The 22,816-nt window shown below is 42.1% G+C and overlaps 1 protein-coding gene across 1 annotated transcript; it reads right to left on the reverse strand.

Annotated features, from left to right (window-relative positions):
- Window positions 1–3,677: 3,677 nt before the first annotated feature.
- Window positions 3,678–6,277, reverse strand: drd1b (dopamine receptor D1b). Its single transcript, XM_030101072.1, has one exon. It carries the CDS (start codon window positions 5,169–5,171, stop codon window positions 3,780–3,782), a length of 1,392 nt encoding a protein of 463 aa, XP_029956932.1. The 5' UTR covers window positions 5,172–6,277; the 3' UTR covers window positions 3,678–3,779.
- Between the last annotated feature and the right edge of the window lie 16,539 nt (window positions 6,278–22,816).

Below are 22,816 nucleotides of genomic sequence, written 5' to 3' on the forward strand. Positions count from 1 at the left end.
TGTAAATAAATAAATATATAAATAGTCGGTGACTGCTGCATCTTACTGTAAATTAAAATCCCACAATGGAGAAAAGAAACATACAGCATGTAAGTTTGCTACACACATTAAGGATTCTTGAAGATAAAAAGCACTTGTGTTCATCACGACTACATTTTGAACATCATTGTACAATACTCTATCCCTGCACTCCCCAACCCAAAATACTGCCATTTTTTTTACTTTGATTTCTTTCTTTCTTTTTTTTGGGATTTTCTTCATTTATTTAATTTTTTATTCATTTTTTTTTTACATGGAGCTCCATCACTGAGTTGAAGCTGAGGTAGGGACTCCGTCATTATTCGAGACAGTCAAACAAACAGAAACGTCCTCATTAAAATGGCTGCACATTCCCAGGACCCAGGAGTGTTGTTCAGGCCTGTGTCAGCTGCATCCTGTGGCCAGTCATCAGAGGAGCGCGAGGAAGAGGAGGACGAGGAGGAGGAGGAGAAGGAGGGGGGAGGTGGAGAGATTCAACTCTGTCAGATTTGCTTAAGTTGTCATACATCATGTAACTACACTGATTGAAGGACCGTGTACTGTCACTATATAGCTCCCCAAAGCAACTTGTGGGGCAGCCTAGAGGAAATGCTCCAGAACAAACAGAGCATTTTGCTCGTGGGACTATCGCCTGACATCGCCCCCTTCGCCAAAATCAAAGCAGTGGCAGCTGGGAAGATGACTCACCGAGCTGACAAGGTGAAGCCTCAGATGGGGGGGCTTAGCATGGAGGCATAATGCAGCAGAGCGCGTTTCAGCTCTCAGCGGGAGGTATGTTTCTATAAAAGCGAACATAACAGCATATATGAAAACACCTCTGGTAAACCGCCGAGTGCCAAACATGTCACGTGAAATGGCACAACAATTTCGGCGTCATTAAGAGTACCCAAACCCCACTCCACCCGCAGAGCTCAGCTTATAAAACACTGGTTAAACCACAGTATATGCTACGGTACAGCCACATTCAGCCAGAAATCACATTTTTGGCAAAAATAAAAAACAAAAAAAACAACAACATTGATGATACAGTGATAACCAAATGGCCAGGAAGGGCTTTGATTCAGTACTTTGACTTGAATTACAGAAAGGAAACAGTCAGCTCTGTCTGTTTAATAATAAATTCAATCTGTGTTAACATCGGGAGCGCTCATCAAGTCGACAGAGGCAGCCAAGAGAAAAGAGAAAGAGACGGAGAGAAAAAAGGAGGTGTGTGTGCAGAGGACTGGGAGGGGCCAGGCATCCTTCCGTCCGATGCATACCGTCTATGCAGCTCAGGTTCCATTGCATTTTTCAGTTGGATCGTATTTGGAAATTACTAGGGAGTTAATTTAGAGGGACTTGGTAAAGGGTTGAAAGGGGAGCTGACAGCTACTGCCTTAAAGAAGGCATATGGCAGAGAGAAAAAAGTAGAGAGAGTATATTCTGGCACTTGAAGTCGCTCAAATATTCAAGAAATGCAATTAATTAATAATAAGAGATAGCGAATACAAATTGCTCTTCACTGATGTCAAAATTTCAACCAATGGAGTGGCAGGAGCTGAGCACAGGGAGGCAGAGAGGACAATGGGTCGCTTTTTGTGTCACAAGCCAAGCCACATATTGAGCTGAAATCTCCCCCTCCCTCCCTCCCTCTGCTGCCATCTAGATAGCATTGGATTTTCCAGAGCAGGAAAATCAAACGCTTCATTCAAGACCAATTGCTTTCTATTGGATCAGCTCTTCCTTTCTCTGATGTGCAACAGTTTCACGCCTTCATGGGCACAAACAGCATGCAGTGGACGCTCGGCGTACAATGTCAGAAAGCTCGCTGCAGAGCTATCTCTCCCCGGCAACACTGAACACAACGGCAAGGGGTGCTCTGAGACCAAGACTTGGATTATGTGCTAATTAATTGCACCATGCATATTGTACTCTTTGAAAGCAAATCAATTAAACCTGTGGGAATTTTCAGCTTCTGTAACACAGAAATGGAGTTGTTTTTAGCTGGTGTGATTGATATTTTACTGCATTTTAATCTTTTCTAACACAGAGAGAACAGCTTTGCTTTTTGCGCAAGAGAAGCCATTCAGGAAAACGTCAATTGCTCCATCGTACACAACAATTAGAGCTGCTTTCACGGCTATTTTTAGCCTTAGAATATCACACCACTTTAAAGAGTGCAAGCAGTACAAACTGCTCATAATGTGATACACTGAAAATGACAATTCAACCACTGCAATAGAGGGTATGAGAAATACACCAAAGCTGATCCTCATCGTGGTGTTTGATGTCTGACTCCGTTTTCTTTTGCGAGCAGACCGAATGTCACGCTGCATGCTCCATGTCGCCACTACAGAACATTATTTCTCTCACCATGAGCAATTTACAAAATCTTCCAAGTTCGGAAAAGGTCATGAAGTGACACTTTGCACTCTGGCTGAGTTCACTCTGCTGTTGCTGTCCAACTGTGGGAGATTTAGATCGCACATTTACATTCTTTCTTAATTGACTTCAATTGCCAAAAAAAAAAAAAAAAAATCATTGCCACCACTTAAAGTGGGCAGAGCAAGGACCGAAACTGGAAGGCTGCCAAAAGAAGATGGTGTAGGAGTAGAAGATCACGCTGACAGACAGAATCGTAGCGAGGAGAAGGAAGTTAAGGGGTTGACAATGCTGAAAAAGATAAAAAAAATAAGGAATGCACAAAATGGGGGGAGAGGATTTGCTGACTGAGAGAAGGAAAGCATTAAAATGGAGAGGGGAGAGCGATTTGGGGGGCTTAGAGATGGTTTGCCAGAGAGCAGCAGAGATGAGGCAAAGCCTCTGCAAACAGCCAGGAAGGGCCGGAGATGGTGGATATTTCAGGTGAGGCAGCCTGTCTGTTCCCAGAAGACCGAGGACGTGTAAAACAAGATACAAGGAAAGCAAAGAAGACCACAGTAACAACTTTGCCCATTCCTTTCTCTTTCTCCTTTCCTCACCTGGACCTCTGAACACAAACGATTTCATCAAATGTCTCAGAGACACTTCAATCAAATGTGTTAAAAAAAAAAAAAGCGTGAAAGTTACATGGTTATAAATTTATGACAGCTTGGTTTACAACGTCATATTTCTTTATCTTTCCCTTGTTGGAATCATGACATTGTTACTTTGGTGTCTGATGATTTTTCCTATCTAAATGAGATTACCATTGCAATCAAAGCCTTTTGATTTTGCAATAAAATAATCAAAATGAAGAACTAATTATACTGTATCAAAAACCAATTTACCAAGTTCGCTCTTTCTTTCTCCCACGACACACATACAAATCAAGTACCTACAAGATATTTTACTAATACTACATTTTCCTCCACTGTATATACTGTGTTTAAGTCCTTCCTGAATAGTGTCAGCGCTGTACAGTATACACATGCATATGTATGCATCTTTACAAATGCTAAAAAAAAAAACGCATACATGTGCATGTCGCTTGTGTTCTGCTATTCACATTATCAACATTTATCATCAAATGCGGCGATTTCATCAATAAATGCTGAAAGTATTTTGCAGATAGTTATATCCAAGATAAAGTGCCTTTACGTTGAAACATTCTGTAGGTTTTCCAAATTTTTGTTGACAGTTCTAAGGTCCTGTATATCCCGCCCACAGGCTCCCTGTCAGGCATGTCTGTCTGATGTTTCCTCTGCTGTCCTCTGTAAGCTTCTCCTCCCATTGTGCGTACATACGTGTCTCACTGCATTTCGATCCACCTCAGCCTTTTCTCAACATGACACGGCTTTATGCTGTCCATTCTGTGTTATGGGATTGATCTTTTCCAGCGTCACCTCGGTATCGCTGTCTAAATTCCCAGAGATGGCAGGAGACTGTTTCTCTGGAGCGTTGTTCGCCGTGCCCACCTCGATCTCCCCCCCACATCCGTCTTTCTTCTGTAAGTCCTCCTCCTGACACAGGATGCTGTGGGGAATCACGTAGTTGGCCGCGTTGTTGCCCTCCTTTGGGATGTGGCTCTTGGGCTGATACTGGCAGTTGGGGTTGGCGGCGGGGCCCCCCATGTTGTTGTTAATGCTGACGATCTCGATGGCGTTGCTGCCCGGGCAGAGCCGGTGGCACCCCAGGAGGATGGAGAAGGCCTTGCGGAAGTCTGCGTTGAAGGCATAGATGATGGGGTTGAGCGACGAGTTCGCCCAGCCGAACCACACAAATACATCGAACGTGGTGGAGCTGATGCAAGGGAACTCTGAGGACCCATCCGGCAAGGTCGGCTCGCAGAAAGGTACCATGCAGTTAAGGATGAAGAAGGGCAACCAGCAGCACACAAATACACCCATAATGACAGAGAGTGTCTTTAAGACTTTGGTTTCTCGTTTGAAAGACATTTTAAATGAGCTCTCGCTCTCCATGTTTGAGCTATTCCCCATGCTGCTGTGGCGGTTTTTGGCACTCTCTGCCGCCCGTTCCAGGGCAGATATTCTCCGTATCTGTTTCTGGGCAATGCGGTAGATCCGGGTGTAGGTGACGATCATGATCGCCACGGGGATGTAGAAGCTGATGAGGGAGGAGGAGATGGCGTAGGTCCTGTTAAGGCTGGAGTCACAGTTGTCGTCGGGGGGCTCGTCGGGGTACGTCCCGTTTAGCTCGGCGTAGCTGGTGGTCTGAGCTTTGTGCCAGTTGAGCTGAACGGGGATGAAGGAGATGAGCACGGACAAGGTCCACGCCACGCTGATCATCAGACACGCCACTTTAGGGGTCATCTTGCGTTCGTAGCGAAACGGGCTGGAGATGGCCCAGTAGCGGTCCACGCTGATCACACACAGATTCAAGATGGAGGCGGTGGAGCACATTATGTCAAAAGCCACCCAGACGTTGCAGAAGGCTCCAAACGGCCAAAACCCCATGATCTCCGTGGCGGCCTTCCATGGCATGACCAAAATAGCCACGAGAAGGTCGGAGATGGCGAGGGAAATGACGAAGAAGTTGGTGACCTTCGACCTCAGGTGTCGGAACTTGGTGACGGCAGCGCACACGAGGGTGTTACCTAGCAGCGTGGTGAAGATGAGCAGAGAGAGGAAGCATCCTGTCAGGACGCGTTTCGACGAGTCCCTCTCCGACGCGAGCTGCTTGCCATCTCGAACAGTTGAGAAATTCTGATCCATTGTTTATGTTACAGTGTTAATAGCGTGAGACGGGGGGAGTGGGTGAGGGGAATGTCAACAGTCACCCCATCACATCCCCAGCCTGTAGCAGCTGTGCCTCTCCGGGGAAGCGTTTTAGACGGACAGCGTAGCTGGTCGGGGTGTGAATTGTCTCGGCACCAGCTCTCCCACAGACCGGGTCATCCATAGGCTCCTTGTCAAAACCACCATTCTCGTACGAGAGCTGCTATAAATACTTCAAAAAACTCTCCACGGAAGTTTTCCTCCTAAAAATGCCCGGTTTGGAAATTCCTGCAGCAGTAGAAACAGCAGACATTCTAGTTTGTGGAAGAAGAAGAAAAATATTCCAGCTGTTGTTTGCAGTTTTCTGTTTTTCTTCTTTCAGCACAGCACTGCAGTCCGAATCATCCAAAGCAGCAATAAATATGGTTTTGTAAAGAAAACTTCTCCCCCTGTTTGCTGCACTCCACTCTTCTTTCAGCTCTCTACAAGAGTATCACAACATACTGCTGGCGAGGGAACCAGTAAACAGAGGTTTGTCCGGTCATTAGCCTTATATACCACCTCATCAATAATTTCTATCGATGGTTTTCGCGCTGCATTTATCTGATTTGTTTAATGATCTTCAAGGCGTGTCCCTGTGATTATATTGGTCCCTGTATTGACGCTGATCCAGCCCGGCCGCTGGATGCTCACTTTAATGGCATTTCTCTTTAAATTTCTCTCCCTCTCAGTAAATGGCACACTCGCCAACAAACATTTCCACCTGAGCGGTGATCCAAAAAAATTACACAGCATTCAGAAGTCCCAGCAGTCCTTTCCCAAAACAGGGAGACACATTAAATGTCAAATTCATCAGGAGAAGACACCATTATGCCACCGCAGCCGCTTTTATGCTGACATGTTACTTTAATCCAGATGCGTTCTTGTTTTCTTTTCTTTTTGGCTCAGTTTTGTTCGTTCATTTGTGTAAAGCGCAGCAGAACGACTGCCCCTCTTTCAAAACGCATTTGAGTTATCCTGGACACCCACCTAAATCATCTCTGGCGTTTTAATCCCTGGGTTTGACGTCTTTGAAAAAAAGATACGCGGTGTATCTTTATGATTTGTCTTAAATCTTTGTGGACAGCGTGCGCGTCGCTCCGCGGACAGCTGGAGACTCGCTGAGGCGTCTTGAGGTTGGAAACACAAATAAATCCAAAAATCAGCAGCTAATTTAACGAAGTGGTAATAAGTTAAAAAAAAAAAGAAAAGAAAAAGAAAAAAACATTCAGTCCCAAATCCACATTTCCTCGGTGTACATCCAACTTGTATCTTGGTACCAAGTGAAGGAGAAGCAGCCCACCCTCCCTGCGCTCTCCTCCATGGGGAGAAGTCGGTCACGCAGTCCGTGTTGCGGCGGTCCTCAGGTGCTTCATCAGTCCTTATGCTTTTCTTTTTGGGGTCATTCTTTGTTGTGCAACATTCAGTCGCACCGTGGCGTGTGTGCGTGAGTGTGTGCGCGCGGTCTGACTGGCCGGCCGGGACTGATGGGAATGAGAGTCGTCGCTCCAAGAGCGCTCTCCTCCTGCGCGCTCCTCTCTCTCCGCTCAGCTGCTGCGCGCCGCGGTCTGTGCCACAACTGCTCCATCTGTCCAAGGAGAGAGGCAAAGAAAGGCTAACACCATGCGAATTCACCACACAACAGAGTTTATTAAGTTATTGTTAAGCTTTGTAACTTTAAGCAAAGTGTGGTTTATTTTTATCATAAGAAAACATTTTGATATCTAGAAAAAAAAGTGATTTCTTTAACTTATCTTAATTCCTTTCTGTCAGTTTGAGCATTTTTATCTTAATTTTATTCAGTTATTTTAAAGAAAGATACAACTTCATGTTCTGCATTAAAATAAACATAAAAAATCTCAATAATATCGTTGGTAAAGAATTTTTTTCTCTCGAGCCTCACCTACTAAACCAGACCTCCAATATAAATTGCAAAAAAGAAGAGAAAACCCGAGCTAAAAATGAAGGTGCTGGACTGTCCCGGGATGAACTTGTAGCCAGCAGGCATGCACACGGAGGCACAATGAGGCCATCTACTGGATGCAGGGCTGCAGGAGAGTGTGGGAGCTGACAGACTGTTGTTGCATTAATATCACCTCAATAAACATGACTGACCAGCTCTGGATTGAATTAGAGGCTGCAGCAGGAAGACCCATGAATTAAGACTGCTGAGATAAGCATGAGAGTGTGTGTGCATGTATTTCTATTACTCAGATTGCATGCATGCAGATCTCATAAAAAACACTCATCATGTTTTGTTTTTTTTTTTTATGCAGACTGTGCTTAAGGGTGAATAAGAGGCAAGAAGTTGTTAAAATAAGCAAATAATGAGGATTAAAGTCAGTGTGTTGTGTGCATGACAGATAGACGGTGAGAAAGAGAAAACAGGAAAGAGCTGTGTGTGGATTTGAGAGGCTAATGCTATCATGCCACTGGCTGCCTGGCAGGCATGGCCGGCTTGAATATTAACTATTTAGCAAGACGAAATCCTCAATGGACTCCGTGGCCTCGTCATGTATGACTGTCTGCTGCGAGTTTATTTGCAGAAATGTAGGCGTGCACACGTTTGTTTGTTTGTTTGTTTGCACACGCGCGCGCGCGCGTGTGTGTGTATGTGTGTGTGTGTGTGTGTGTGTATGTGTGAGTAATGCATGTAGACAAGCCAAGTGTAAGAGGCCTGGCAGACACAACGCCCACATTTCCCTGTAGCACAGAGCCAGGGTGTGCGTGCAGCCGACAAAGTTCAAACCAAGACCACGTCACACACAAACACACACGGTCTCGCTCATTCACTCACACACGCACACACAACCAGCCATGCAGGGTAATTTATGTCTGCTCCAAAAAGCAAACAAAACAGAATAGAACAGAGCAGAAGAGAATAGAACAGAATAGAATCACACTTGCTTGTATTTATTTTTTTGTCATGAAACATTGAAAAATACAAATACATATATTCGTGTGTGTGTGTGTGTGTGTGTGTGTGTGTGTGTGTGTGTGTGTGTGTGTATGTATACATACATATATATGTATATATATATGTATGTATATATATATATATATATATATATATATATATATATATATATATATATATATATGTAGAGAGAGAGAGAGAGAGAGAGAGATGCAAAATATCCCTTTTAAACAGTCAGACATGTGTTAAAAATGTACTAAAAATATTAATGTCACATTCTTACACACATCCACACAATGTTTCCACATTTTTTATATTTTCTTAAAGTTTCCATGAGCATTTTCAGTGGAATCAATCTTTGTCACAGATTTAGCGGGCAAATCAAGACAAACGCACCAGTGAATAAATAATAAATGAACACGACTTGTAGTGGTTGGTATTCTCACTTCACAGCAACAATATTCTCAGTTCCAGCGTTTGTTTGGGATCTTTTTCTGGATCGGTGACCTGTCCGTGGCGTGTTCTCAACTTTCGCACAAATTCAGCTGAAAAAGAATCCAAACTCTCTGTGACCTTAGATTAGATTAATGGTGTGGAGAATAGTGAGAATGATGAATACAGCAGCCCTCCAGCCCAAACTCCAGCCTTTGTCTGTCAATTATGAACTTCATAATTACATAATGAAGTTCAGCCGTAGCTACATAATTCTGTTCTATCCATCTAGCAGAATGACAAGAATCTAATCTAATCTAATCTAATCTAATCTAATCTAATCTAATCTAATCTAATCTAATCTAAACTCTGCTGACCCTCAGTCGGACCTGCAGGCAATGAAGTGGAGGAAACAGGGAAGAAATGCAGGAAGCTGTCTCCCCATTCAGGTCTGCGCCACACTGATGTCTCCAGGAAAAGAAAGTGCAATCCTTTAATTTTGGAGGACAGAGCCAAAATCAAGTCCAATTTTAACTTATCACCAGGAGCAGGGATTCAAACATTCTTAATCTATATGTAAATGCCAGAAATTTCAGGTTGTTGAGGAGCGATCTGCAGGGGACAGCTCAAGGATTAAGTTTTGGCACTCACCCCAAGTTTCATAACACACTTCAATTCTGAATAAGATTGAGGCAGGAGTGATCTACGTGTTTGTTTTTACCCCCATCATCACGAGTTGTTGCTGCCAGAGGGGCTGAGCGGATCCAAGCTGCAGACACATATTCTGGAAAGCCAGTCCTTGTAATTAGAGCGAACCTGGCTTCGCATAAGAACTTACTTCTTTGAGGTATCTACCAAATGTTGGGCGTACAGCCTTCATTTGAAATTCTTATTCAGTCAATTTACAAAAGTGAATCAAGAAAGATTCCAGCACTCAATAGCTGGAGCTTAATTAGCTTCTTCAGTAATAAATACTGTCCTCCAGAGCAGTCGGATGACTGTGATGCAGGTCTGTATTGAATTTTGGACATATTAATAATCTTTTGAGTATAAAATCATCTATCAGTACATGTAATCAAATCCAAGCTTGTCTGCATAATATAATCACTGGGTAACACTGTGAATCGCAGGGTAAAGTCAATATGTAATCAGCTATACTGATGAGAACCACTTTTTTGCACAATAGGCAATCATTTATTCAAACGCATCGGAATAAATTGCATCAGCAGGACGACTCCCACAAGTCTAAACTTCAAAATCTGCCAGTGATACCATACTGAGATGCATTCGTCAACCGCCATCTGCCAACACAGGAAACTTCAGAAGGAGCAACTTTTCCTCCTTTTCACAGGCAGAAGTGAGAGCTTTTAAAAGGCATGCTGTTTTTGCCTTCATGCTGAGAGAAATCCCATTTGCAACATGATGATAGAACTGCTGTGGAAAGAGTCTCATTTCGAGACGATCACAGGAGGATGACACTTATTTTTGAGCCTGTCTACACCTTCGATTGTTTTCCATGAAATGACCAACAGAAAACGGAATTTAATAACCGGATCTGACAGAGCTCACTGAGTTGTGATTTCCTGCATTTTATTATCAAGGCACAAAGCAGCAACATTGGCTTGTTTTTGGGAATGGAATGAGTGACTGTGGCAAAGTTTGAGCCCTTGTGCATGTGGGCATGTGTGTATGTTTTGAAGCACATTAAGACTGCATCTAACATTAAAGAGTACATTATGTAAATTTAAACTTTGAAGTTTTTCTTTGTCGTGATGATATTTGTGATGAAATTATCTATATTTTCACAAAAAGACAATTACCACTGAAAATGAGGACAGTCGCAACATGAAGCCAATTTCAATGAAATTTGGACAGCCAAATGTCCAAAACAGTTCAATCGGAAGTCCAAAAATAGATGTTCTCTTTGAAAAGTTTAGTTTGCTTGGTGGGCCGGATTACAGTCTGTTGCTGGTCAGTTTTGGCCCACGAGCCTTATATTTGACACCCCTGTCCCAAATTGTTTTTGTCAATATGAGGTTTTCTCAGGATGCTCAGGATGCAAATGTTGGGTGGTACTCCAAAGCTAACACACACACACACACACACACACACACACACACACACACACACACACACACACACACACACACACACACACTGTTCTTTGATCATTATCAACTGTGACTATATGATTATCCTCACAGGGGAGATCAGTGGATGTTGAATGCATTGACAGTGTTTGTGCTTGCGTACGTCTCAACATGCAGATGCTGGATGCAGTGTGTGACGCCTCATGCGAAGCGCAACACAGGACAGACTTGGAGCGGATCTCGGGGAGTCGGTAGCGCCGTCATTACAGCTTTGCTTGAACTCCCTCGGAGCTAAAAGGGTATTTATTCAAAACTATAAAAGATAATGGGAACAAAGGTGACACCATCTAAAAGTGAAGTGATGGCAACCTTAGATGTGGTAATAAAATACTCTGTCGCCGTGAGCCGCAGCGATAAACATTCTGAGCGAGGCTTCAAAAGTCTACTTTATAAAACAAGCAAAAGCAAGCATTCGACTCGGTGCATTTCACAGCCTTTAAAAAAAAATCTTAACTTTGATGGAGCCATTTCACTGAGTACCTTTGTAATCTGTGCAGTTCAGGGGGTTTCCAGTCATGCACACACACTGATTTTATCTCTCTTTCTCCTTCTCATTCGTTGTCATCTCTTCCTTTATGTCCAGGGATAAAAGATTTACTGCAGCTGATATTTGGACCATCTGTTCACAGTTTCATCTGTTAAAGTAGTTTTATAGTAAAGTGACAGCAGCATCCAAGAAAAAAAGTTAATCTCTCAGCATATGGCACAAACATGTTCACATTTCTATTTTTATGACGACACTCATTGATATAATGCAATCCCCAGCCGTCACTTTACTCCAACGCCCTAATCTAAACCATCAGAGCAAAATGCCCCTTTATCTTATCCATAACCTAATTTTATGTCAATATGTCAGTAAATCACAGAGTACTGAAGTAAAATTTAAATAGGTAGGCCAGTATTTCCCACAAAAGCAGGAGACCTTAGATTCACCAGACAGCGTTTGAAGTATTTCTGAAAAATCATTTGTTTTATTCATCAGAAACATTTGCTATATTTAAATTTTTGTATTTATGCTGGAAGGATTTGGTTTCCTTTCCTGTCATATTTCCAGGTATTGTTCAGTCATAGGCTACAGTTGTTATCTGGACCTGTTTGATCCAAGTTTTGCTCATAGTGAGCTGGAGCCTATCACAGCATTGGGAAAATGGTAATGTACACCCAGGAGAAATCATCAGTCCATCACAATACCAACAAGATAGAAAGAAACCACACATGGAGTTATTAGTTAACATATATGTCTTTTGAGATTAAATATATGCAAACTACAAAAAAAAAAAAAAAGGAATTGAAGCCTGCCTTCATGTCATTGTGAGTCTGTATTTTTCATCTTTTTGTACATTTCTTATATGAAGAACTGCACTTTTTTTCACACTTCAGATGAGCATCTTTAACGCGATCTCTCGTGCCCGCTCCCCGGCCACTAAGCAGCGGGTTTGCTTCTTTGCTGTCTTCCTCTCTCCCCCTCTGTCTGCAGGTGAGCGGGCTGTGGTGTGGGCAGTTCAGTCAGCTAGTTGGAGTCACCTGTTCGGAGAGTGGCCTCATCTGTTCCACCTGCTCCTCTGTCTGTTTAAGCTGGCTGCTGTCCGCTCTCCGATGCTGGACCGTTGAGCTCCCTCAGTCAGTGTACAGGAGTTTCTTCATGTTAAGCCTTCTGTCCATGCTGCAGCTGACCTCGTTTTCTCCTCTGCTTCAGCCTGGACCACCTCTGTCTGTTCCTCACACCTCTTTAACTTTTGCCCCGTGTCTGGTACCCATCTGCATCTGAGCCTCCGTCTCACGCACCGTAACACAATCAAATGGCTTCATCCTTCACTTTATACCAAAAAACTCCCAACTGTTGCATTGATTATTATGGTATTGGTTAAAATCTAAAATGATACAATCACACAGTAACTCTAAACGTTGCAGGTTATAGTTCAGTTGACTGCCTCTGTGTTAGTATTTTGAGACAGAAAACTTTAAATCTCAGTATTTGATGACCTTATTATCACTATTAAACCTACAGAGGAACAATTTATTTTCTTAAAGCCACTATTTATTCATTTTTTTCTGTCTCTCGGCTCTGTGCACGCTCATGTGAGTATTGCTTCCTACAAGTCTGCAGGTTTTTACATCAAGGTATTGCAGCGATTGAAGACTGAAGCACAGTATTCTTTAAAGTCGGACTGTTCTGATTCAGGTAGTGGTTTTCTCTCGCAGTGGTGATCATTAAGAGGACACACAGAGGAGCGTGACACAGTGAAAATTATGATAAAGATGCTGTTTGAACATCCTATTATATCAATCCATTTCCTTCTCAGTAAGTTTAACTTTCTGTTTTCAAGAGGACGTCTCAGTCTGGTGTTTGATTGTATGACTAATGTAATCAGCAGTGAGCTACGAAAGGAGATGATGCAGCGATGAGCAGTCGTGCCCTGAAAAATATTGAATTAATAATGGCACAGAGTGGAAATGGGTTTTCAAAAAAAGAAAAAAAAGATTGTTCTGAGAGGTTAATTTATTATAAAAGAAAATAAGTGCCTCTTAAAGTGTGCCTGCGTTTGACAGACTGTTTCAACTGATTGTCTGAAGTGATGCTTGGTGAAGGAAATCAGTCTCAAAGTAACAGGCTGTGAACATCACTTATTGCAAAATTACAGCAGATGTATCAATGTCTCACAAAACACACACACACACACACACACACACACACACACACACACACACACCTGGAGGAGCAATAGAGACAAACACAGCATGCAGATGTAAGAGTTTCATTTTACCATGAAGCAGAAATGTATACATCAAGAACATCAGTCACATTGAAAGTGACCAGTAGCAAAAGTGAAACAATGATTAAGATCTTGAATGATTGAGATCTTTTCTGTAAGCCCATCATCAGCCATCCATCGTTTGTTTGACTGAGTCCTTCTGTTTCCCTCCAATACGAAAAAAGACAAAATCCATTTGAAGTTAACAGGTATTTGTCATTTGGCGTGACTGTGAAGGTGACCGTCTCTCTGTTTTCTCTCTGATGGGCCGGTGAATAATCCAGGGTGTGTCCTGACCCCGCCCATCTTCAGCTGAGATCCTCTCAAGTCCACATAACTGGATTCGGTAGAATGGATGGATGGAATATTTATACACTCAGTGCTTAGTGGAATTATTTTGCCAGACTTAAAGCAGAACACAACAAAACACACTGACAGCTTTATTAGTCACCGGTGAAGCCTAATAAGCATATTTATTTGCAGGTGACCTTTCATTTAATTCATCACAGTGCTAGTGCTGTGTCGAACAAAGCCCGAATCAATCTCAGAACCCATCGACTTCCTGTCTGATATCGCTTTATAGAGATTGGGTCTGAATCCGGATGGACTCCGAAGATCACACCGTCCTTCAGGAAGACATCAATACAACTGTTTTCATCCACTGAAGCTGAAAGCTGTTCTGTTTTTTTTTTTTTTTTTTGTTTTTTTAATTAATGCTGTCTTCACTGTGCAAGTCATCGCAAAATGGCCTGGAGTGTTTTGTTTAATAAACCCTCAATAGGACTGCCAGCTAATGTATGCTTGGTAAGCTTGATACGAATAACAAATAATAACTGAAAATTGGATTGAAAAACTGTCATAAATTTGAAACGTTAATGTAGGAGTGATATCATGGAGTCATTTCCAGGCGACAGCTCAGCTTTACAAACTCACAAACTCCACTGATCATTGTAATTACATGAATCAGTGCAGGTGCTCAAAATAGAAACACAGCCACCAGTTGAAGCACAGGGGAAATACACTGGCCCCTGGTAAAGTAATTAATACGTACAAGAGAAATAAATTGAGGCAGACAGCAATTTACTGCTTCAGTGAAACATTACAAGTGTCGGGAAACTTGGCAGATGCGCGTGTTCACATTGCAGGACTGTGTCTTCTTCTAATTGTTGGCTTGTTGTCGTATTTGTGGTTTGAATTGTAAGCAGCGTAATCCTGAATTTGTGAGGATGTCGTCTTCGGTGTGGCACCATCTTTGACGCCGCTATCCTATATCAGAGACGGCAGCTTCACGCTTTTACCGCTGGTTTTGCCAGCATTCCCCCCTACCTCCACAGTTGGCAGAGACCTCTGTGATATGAGTGTCAAACATCAGTATACGGGTAGTAGAGGCTAGAATTTGAACCACTGCTGGTTACAGAGTTAAAAAAGGAAACTATATTCCTGTTTCTTTCCTTCATATTTATTCTGTCTCTAATCTACCTCCCTTCACCTCTTTTGTTTCCTCCTTTTTCTTTGTTGTGAACGTGCCACCCCTGACTACGTGCATCAGGAGGCTAATTTATGTCCCATTATGAGTCCAGTGGAGGTTTTTCATGTGTTGTACAAGACCAACTGTCTCCCTGTGCCGAGGCTCTTCCTGCTCAGACAACCCAGCTGTCTCCCAGCTCTGGATCTCATCCATGCAAATGAGCACAATCCCAAAATGTCAAACCTCCATTTGTTGTAAAACCTCCCAAGTGATAGGTGACTTGGCAAGTTTTTTTTTAGGAGGAGCAATAAAGTGACAGCTGACACAGCGAAAAGGAGTGAGGATTAATGTTGTGCAACCACAGGGTCATATTCAAAACCTCTTACAAGAGCACAGAGAGCAGACTTATTGATTATGATGATTCAGTTTATTGTAAGTGTACTTCTGCCCTGTAAAGCAAAAAACTGTTAATTATCTCATGCAAATCAATTATGCAATATCCATTGAATTAGAGGTAGCTGCACAATTTATTTGCATGGAATCAAATTGTTATTAGCTGTTATTGCACACAGCGGTTTGTAAATATTGAAATAAAGACCCACAGCTGAGCTACAAAGTTTACTTCAGTCACATAATGACTGACATTCATGACAAAATCTATTGTTTTATTCATATCACTCAATTTTATCCACTGGAGTCCCTGTATCTGCACCTGCAAATAACTCAGGTTTAAAGTCAATGTGTTGCTTTTGTCAATCAGATGAGAAAGGCATCAGGAATGCAAATGGACCTGAGGGCAAAGGAGTAAGTAAACAGTTAAGACTTTTATTGAGAACAGTGTAATTGCTATTCTGAGCCAATAAAATACTCCTGCAAGTGCTTTTTGTTGTTGTTGAATTATGGATTTCATCTTTTTTGGATGCGAAACACAATTTCAAGTAGGCTGCATAGATCAGTGTGGAGGAAAATGTTTCCCACTCAGTAAACACAATTCTCTGAACATTTTCAAAGCATTCACACATGATTCCCCATGAAATTGAAAGACTGAGTGGTTTAAACAGTTCGGCAACATACTGAAGTGATATGTGGCATCAGTTTGTGTTGTGTCTCTACACAAACAAATAGATATGTAACATTTGTTCTGTCTGTCAGACCACATCTAAAGTCCAGAGTGTTTGTGTGTGGGGGTACAATAATCATTTAACAAGGATCACTGCACTCCTGTTTCTTTTATATCACGGAGAAGGACTTGGCAACAGATGTTCTGTCTCTGTGGGTTCACTTCAGCACAGAGTCAGTCAGGCAGGTGTGGAGTAATCAAAAAGCGTTTACTCAAACCTGTGCTCACACACAAAAACACAAATGCAATTTCTTTCCTCTCCGGACTGATGGGCCAGCAAACTGGTGTGCACAAAACCAATGTAAACTTTTTTTTTCTTTCCTTTCACCAAGAGCTTTTTTGGTCCTTGGAATAAAGCTGAATTGAATTGAATATGCATGTGCCTCACCTCACTTTCCAGCTATTAATTATATGAAATCAGCGTGTGCACACACCAGGTGTGTGCATTTTTGCTCCCTAGCACCGTTCTCCCACAGCTCTCTCTCTCTCTCCCTCTCTCTCTTCCTCTCTCTCTCTCTGCTGGAGCTGAGCTCAGCCACACCCAGAGACCATGCTCTGCTCAACTCTGATCAAAAGCAGCATGCATGCCAACATTGGGCTGCTGTAAGATGTCAGCATGCTGTCTGGAGATTGTCTCAGGATTCGAGTGTTCATGAGCACAAACTTCTGGTTTTTGATGACCAACATCGTTTCTGTGCTATTCGAATTGACTTCATATGGGAACCAAATTTTAACATGAAAAAGAAACAGAACATTGTTAATTTCCTACCTGGGAATCACAAAACTGATTGAATAATATCTGAAATACCTTTCATCTACCTTCTGCATTGCTTTGATCCAACTCATGTTTGATTCAAGGCCGAAAAAAATGGAGATTCTCACTGAGGGGCAAGAGTCCTAACCACTGCACAGCCCCGTCTGAAGTATATAGCTCGGGTTTTTCCTTAATTTTAGCTTAGAAACACACAAGAGAATCCCGAAAATGATCACAATTAGATTTCTATCAGATCCATTTCAGATGTGACCTGTCATGATATGTGTCTTCTGTGTTGGTTTTTCCCACTGCCTTCAGCAGGCAGGTTTTCATGAAGTCATGCTCATATGTTTTGTGATAACTGTCTTCATCTTTGTCAGTTCTGCATTTTAAAAGTTTAAATTGAACCCACTTTTGCTCCAGTTTTTTTTCTTCTTATTTTAAAATCTCCCATGAAAAAAGCACATTTTATTAATTTGTACATCTATGCTTGACTGTGGCGAGAGAAGATGGGCGGGGATGAAGTCCAACCAGCTGAGACTCAAAAGTAACGATTGGGTAAAGACGATTTTTCTGATTAAGTCAGAAAACTGTGTTTACTCCTGTTGTGATGGAAAGTTTAGTGGCAATTTGAGTTTCATGTTGTATGTGCATGAATCTGTATGTAAAGCTGCACTCTTTCTGTTGTTTCACTGACTTACATCAGAATCACTGCTGGAAGCTGGTATGAATGACAAATGAGCCGATCCTGTAAATGCAATATATTTTTTCCCCCAAATGCTGGAGATTTTCTTTTCTTTTCTTTTTTTAATTTTTTTTTTTTAACAAAAATCCTTCTCTGGTGACATTGCCATGATTCCTAATCCATATGAGCATGCTCTCATTCACCGTACAGGTGGGGATGAATATGGAGGTTTTAACCTTTTGTGTTTTTCATGACCCCGATCATGTCTCGCCTTCTCAAAATGACGTGTGAGGACACTAACATGTCAAGTATTACTGTCATAATCTCCTCATCCATCAGCTGTCTTTGTTGGCAAAGGAGCTGTTAGTGAGACACAGACTGGATATATCCTGTCTTTATCTTACATAATACTCAGCCCTGTCATCTAGCCGTGTCCTTTTCTGTCTTTCTGACCCAAACTCAGTGAATAAATGTGTAGCCGCGCATGAAGACAAAGCGAGCCTTTATTGAAGGACACGCTAAAAGTAGCCGAAAAGGGTCTGGCGAAGCCAAGGGAGCGTTTCTGTTTCTCTGATGAGAGTATAGTGAGGACTAAAATGACAACAAAGAAGAGAGAGATGCAACGCAAAACTGAAAAGAGTGATTCATAAATAAATGCAAAGGGGGCTTTGTATGCTACTGTAAAAAAAAAAAAAAAGCTGGTTATGAATGGATTTTTGTTTTAACATGTGTCAAAGATGGTTGATGTTTCAGTTCTATTTTCATCCCTTCCCACTGACCTGGAATCTATCAAGTGCTTTTTTTTTTCTTTTTTGGGAGGAGACAGCCTCCTCCACTGAACCTCAAACTCATTTTGACAAAGCCTGACTGTGTGGGAGGCGCTGTGCCAGATACGCACAAACAGCAGGACTTTGAGATCAAAAAGAAGGGAGAAATGTTCAGAGACATTTGGGCGCTCCCACCGTAAAGCCCTGAGCGTATCACGAAGCTCAAACCAAGTCAAAAATGTCACTCCCAGCTGAGTGGAGTCACAAAGGCGCACCACAGTGTGCACATCTTTCCAAGAGAAGGTTCAAATGCAGGTACAGACAAAAGGCTGTAATGAGCCGGTCGTAGTGAAGCAATTTGTGTTTCGCTCGCTGTTGAAAGTGATTGCAGCCCATAATGCAAAGGCAAAGAAGTGGATGTTTAAAAAAAAAAATGCAGGAGCTTTTGGGATGGCAGAAAAGGATGAGTCACTGTCCATTGGATTCAGGAGAGATCAGAGCGAAATTCTGTTTTTCTAAATCTCCTCTTTTCAGATCAGAAGACTCTGAAAGCCGCTGACCAAAAAAGAAGTGAGGCCACTTATTCAGTGAATATAACCAGCACAAAGAAGATTTTTCACATCTGCGGAACACACCATTCAAAATCCTTACTGATACAGCTCTCTTAGGAAAGTGAATTAACTCTCCCTCTGTCTTTCTTTTAATGCTTCACATTGAATGGGCAGCACAAACATCAGAGTCAATACACACACACACACACACACACACACACACATATATATATATATATACACACACACACACACACACACACACACACACACACACACACACACGCTCAGTCTTGTATTTCTATCCTTGTGGGGACCGTCCATTGACTCCCATTCATGTCTAGCCCCTAACCCTGACCCTTACCCTAACCCTAACCCACACCACAACAAAGCCTAACCCTAAAGAAATGTTTTTGCACTTTTACTTTTTTCAGTAACAACAACATGGTCAAGAAAACACTGTTTCTCCTACTTAGGACCGGAAAAAGGTCCCCACAAGGCACGTCGTTTCACGTTTTGCTATCCTTGTGGGGACATTTGGCCCCAACAAGGATAGAAATACGAGAACACACACACACACACACACACACACACACACACACACACACACACACACACACACACACACACACACACACACACACACAGTCTAAACATCAAATTTAATTCTTCTGGAGAGACATATAACCAGGGTTATTATACTGTATTTACTTTATATGTCTTTTAAACCACAAAAGGGAAACAATACACAAAACTAAAATAATAGCTCTGTGTGCCATTTATTAATAACATAAATATATATTCTTTGACTTATCAAACAGTTGTTCAAATAAGGTTTTTTGTTTTCATTTGGCTTCTGTAAAAGGAAGTAAAATCATGTTTCAATATCCTATACTGAAGACTGTCCCATCACGAAGTGTGCCACTTGCCACAAAGTTTCCTAAAAATTCCCCCCACATATCTATTGTCACTGTTTAGAGCTAGTGTATTGAAATATGGTGTCACAACTTTTCATATAGAATTAGATTTTCAACACATGATTTTTGATTGATTGATGATTTTCAACACAATTTTGTAAAGTAACTGAGGGTTAACAGATGTTTCTCTGAGGCAATGGGGCAAACAAATCAGGATGCAGAGGTGCCTGTCAATACTAGCTCGAATAACAAAAATCTAACACAAACCTCATCTGATTCAATGTGTCACAAAAATGATATAATACATTTTGTGTAATTATCATTAGATCGCCCATTGTTAGTTTGGAAGAGATAAAAGTGCAAGTTACTGATCATGGTAAACTGCCTGGTAAGGTTTAAGTTTTTGTTCTTACTTATCGCTTTTTATCAGAGATATTCCCTCTCATGCTCTCCCATCACATTTTGAAGATGAGTCTAGGGGAACCGGTGGATATTTATCTGGTTATCAAAAATGCAGTGTAAACCAGCTCCATTTGCCATTTAGACATGGAGGGTGACGTTGGCCTTGAGGGATTAGGATTTCACACCAACACACACACACTTAATAAAAATACACACACACATATATACCTCCAGTGGTTCAACACAAAACACAAGGTCATGGCATTTTCATGTCAGGACAGGATGAAAATAGAAAGAGGGCCATGAGCTGGACAGACTGAGGCACAATGAGTCAGTGGGCTGATAACACAGACGGACTGAATCAGTGGGCTGAAAGCAGAAGGCAGTTTGTGCGAGCGTGCATGTGTGTGTGTGTGTGTGTGTATGTCGGTGCGTTCTCGTATTTCTATCCTTGTTGGGGCCAAATGTCCCCACAAGGATAGCAAAACGTGGAACGACGTGCCTTGCGGGGACCTTTTTCCGGTCCTAAGTAGGAGAAACAGTGTTTTCTTGACCATGTTGTTGTTACAGAAAAAAGTAAAAGTGCAAAAACATTTCTTTAGGGTTAGGCTTTGTTGTGGTGTGGGTTAGGGTTAGGGTAAGGGTCAGGGTTAGGGGCTAGACATGAATGGGAGTCAATGGACGGTCCCCACAAGGATAGAAATACAAGACTGAGCGCGCACACATGTGTGTGTGCGCATGAGCACATGCTGCAGTCTTTCAAAAGGGAAGAGTGGAGGAACACTGGAGCGATGATGTTTTCTGGGGGGGTTTCAGGGCTTAGCTGCAGGTGGGGAACACCAGTCCTGCAGGTCCCTGAATGTCTGCAAAAAAAATCTTCAGCCAAAAAACATTGGCTCAAAATAACTCTTATTTCAATTAGATTACAAAAACATGGATTATACACACATGCGCGCGCGCGCTCACACACACACACACACACACACACACACACACACACACACACACACACACACAAACTGTGTTGATGATTCAAGTGTACGTTAAAATTATTATGAATTATGATTAAGAAAATGGAAAAATTGCAATAAATCTGAAATGAGTGGTATTGCAGTGGCGAACAGCAGCAGGAGACCTGTCACAGCAATGAGCCAAGAAATGGGTACTGAGCAATGAGAGGAGAGGAAGAAGAGAGGACAATCAGGAGCTTCTCCACAGGGAAACACTGTCCTCTTGTGGTAACATGAAAGAACGCCTTGAGGGTGAACCCTGTATAATAGATACGACAATGCAATATAACAATAATGATGTCCAGACTCATACAATCATAATATCAATAACAATCAAGTACAATATAAATCCTTAAACCAATTCTCTCAATAAAAATCTCAATCAGCCTGAGCAGTTTATGAGTTCATTTTGTTCTGCTTATGTCTGTGTGTCCCCCATGTCTGATGTTTATACTAAACTGGATTAGAAGTTGAGAACTGATCGATTTATGATCACAATGGGCCATTTTCACAGCTTCACTACTTCCTGAAATTAACTGTGCACATTCATTTCCTGTCTTGCATTATTGGCCAAAATGATTAATCCAGGTGTGTCTTGTTGCAGCAGTCTAAACCAGACACACCTGGATTAATCAGTTTGGCCAATAATGCAAGACAGGAAATGAATATGCACAGTTATTTTTAGGAAGTAGTGAAGCTGTGAAAATACTCCATTATGGTGAAGCATCATTCCTCAATGTGCTGTGGAAGTGAGGTCTACCCCTGCAAGATGGCCGCCGCGCAGGCACACCTGCTCCAATTCACAGCAGCCTGAATGATATCTGAGCTGGAAACAATCCCAGCTCACTATGGACAGGAGGATACACCTTGGACAGGTCACCAGTCTATCACAGGGCAAATACCGGTGTTGTGCCGAGTTCTGCATGCCTGCCGAGATCTGCATCCCCTGCTTAACAGCAGTTAAGAGGCGGGATGAATTATTCGGCAGATTGGCATCCCCTGGTTTTCTGGGGCAAAATAAGTTCCACGTTTATATAATTCACATGGTTTGGTAAACGTGAAACTTATTTGCCCCCCCTTAACAAAAAAAAAAAAAAAAAAACAGGATACGCAAATCTCGGCAGTACGGCAGAGACGAAGTGTGTCCTGCCGAACAATGCATCCCCCTCTTTAATGTTATGGACATTTTTAGGTCAAAACACACGAAACACGTTACATATGCGGGTCTTTTAATCAAACCACATGAATTATATAAACGTGGAATAAACTATCCTGTCTTTATTGTAAATAAATGAGCTTTGGACATATTTTTCGGCATTACATTTTTAATTTCGAATCTGAACTTCAATCAAATGCTTCAACTGCGAAGAAATCCAAGCTTTCATATAGCATCTTTTCATTATCAAAAAGTACTTTGCCGTAGAAAACAGTTTGGTATCTCATAGTTTCCGTTTTAGCGGAGCGGACGTGCTCCCGCGACCAGGGGATGCAGATCTCGGCAGGCATGCATAATTCGGCACAACACCTGTACACCGGTACTCCTTTAGAGCAAGCAGCCTCACATGCATGTTTTTGGACTGTGGAAAGGAAACCCAAGCATACATGGGAAGAATGTGCAAACTCCACACAGAAAGTCTCAGCATGCATTTCTAACAGTCTACTGTGAGGCATGATCGA

The sequence above is a fragment of the Salarias fasciatus genome, chromosome 10 (assembly GCF_902148845.1).
Source record: "Salarias fasciatus chromosome 10, fSalaFa1.1, whole genome shotgun sequence".
Classification (NCBI taxonomy): domain Eukaryota; kingdom Metazoa; phylum Chordata; class Actinopteri; order Blenniiformes; family Blenniidae; genus Salarias; species Salarias fasciatus.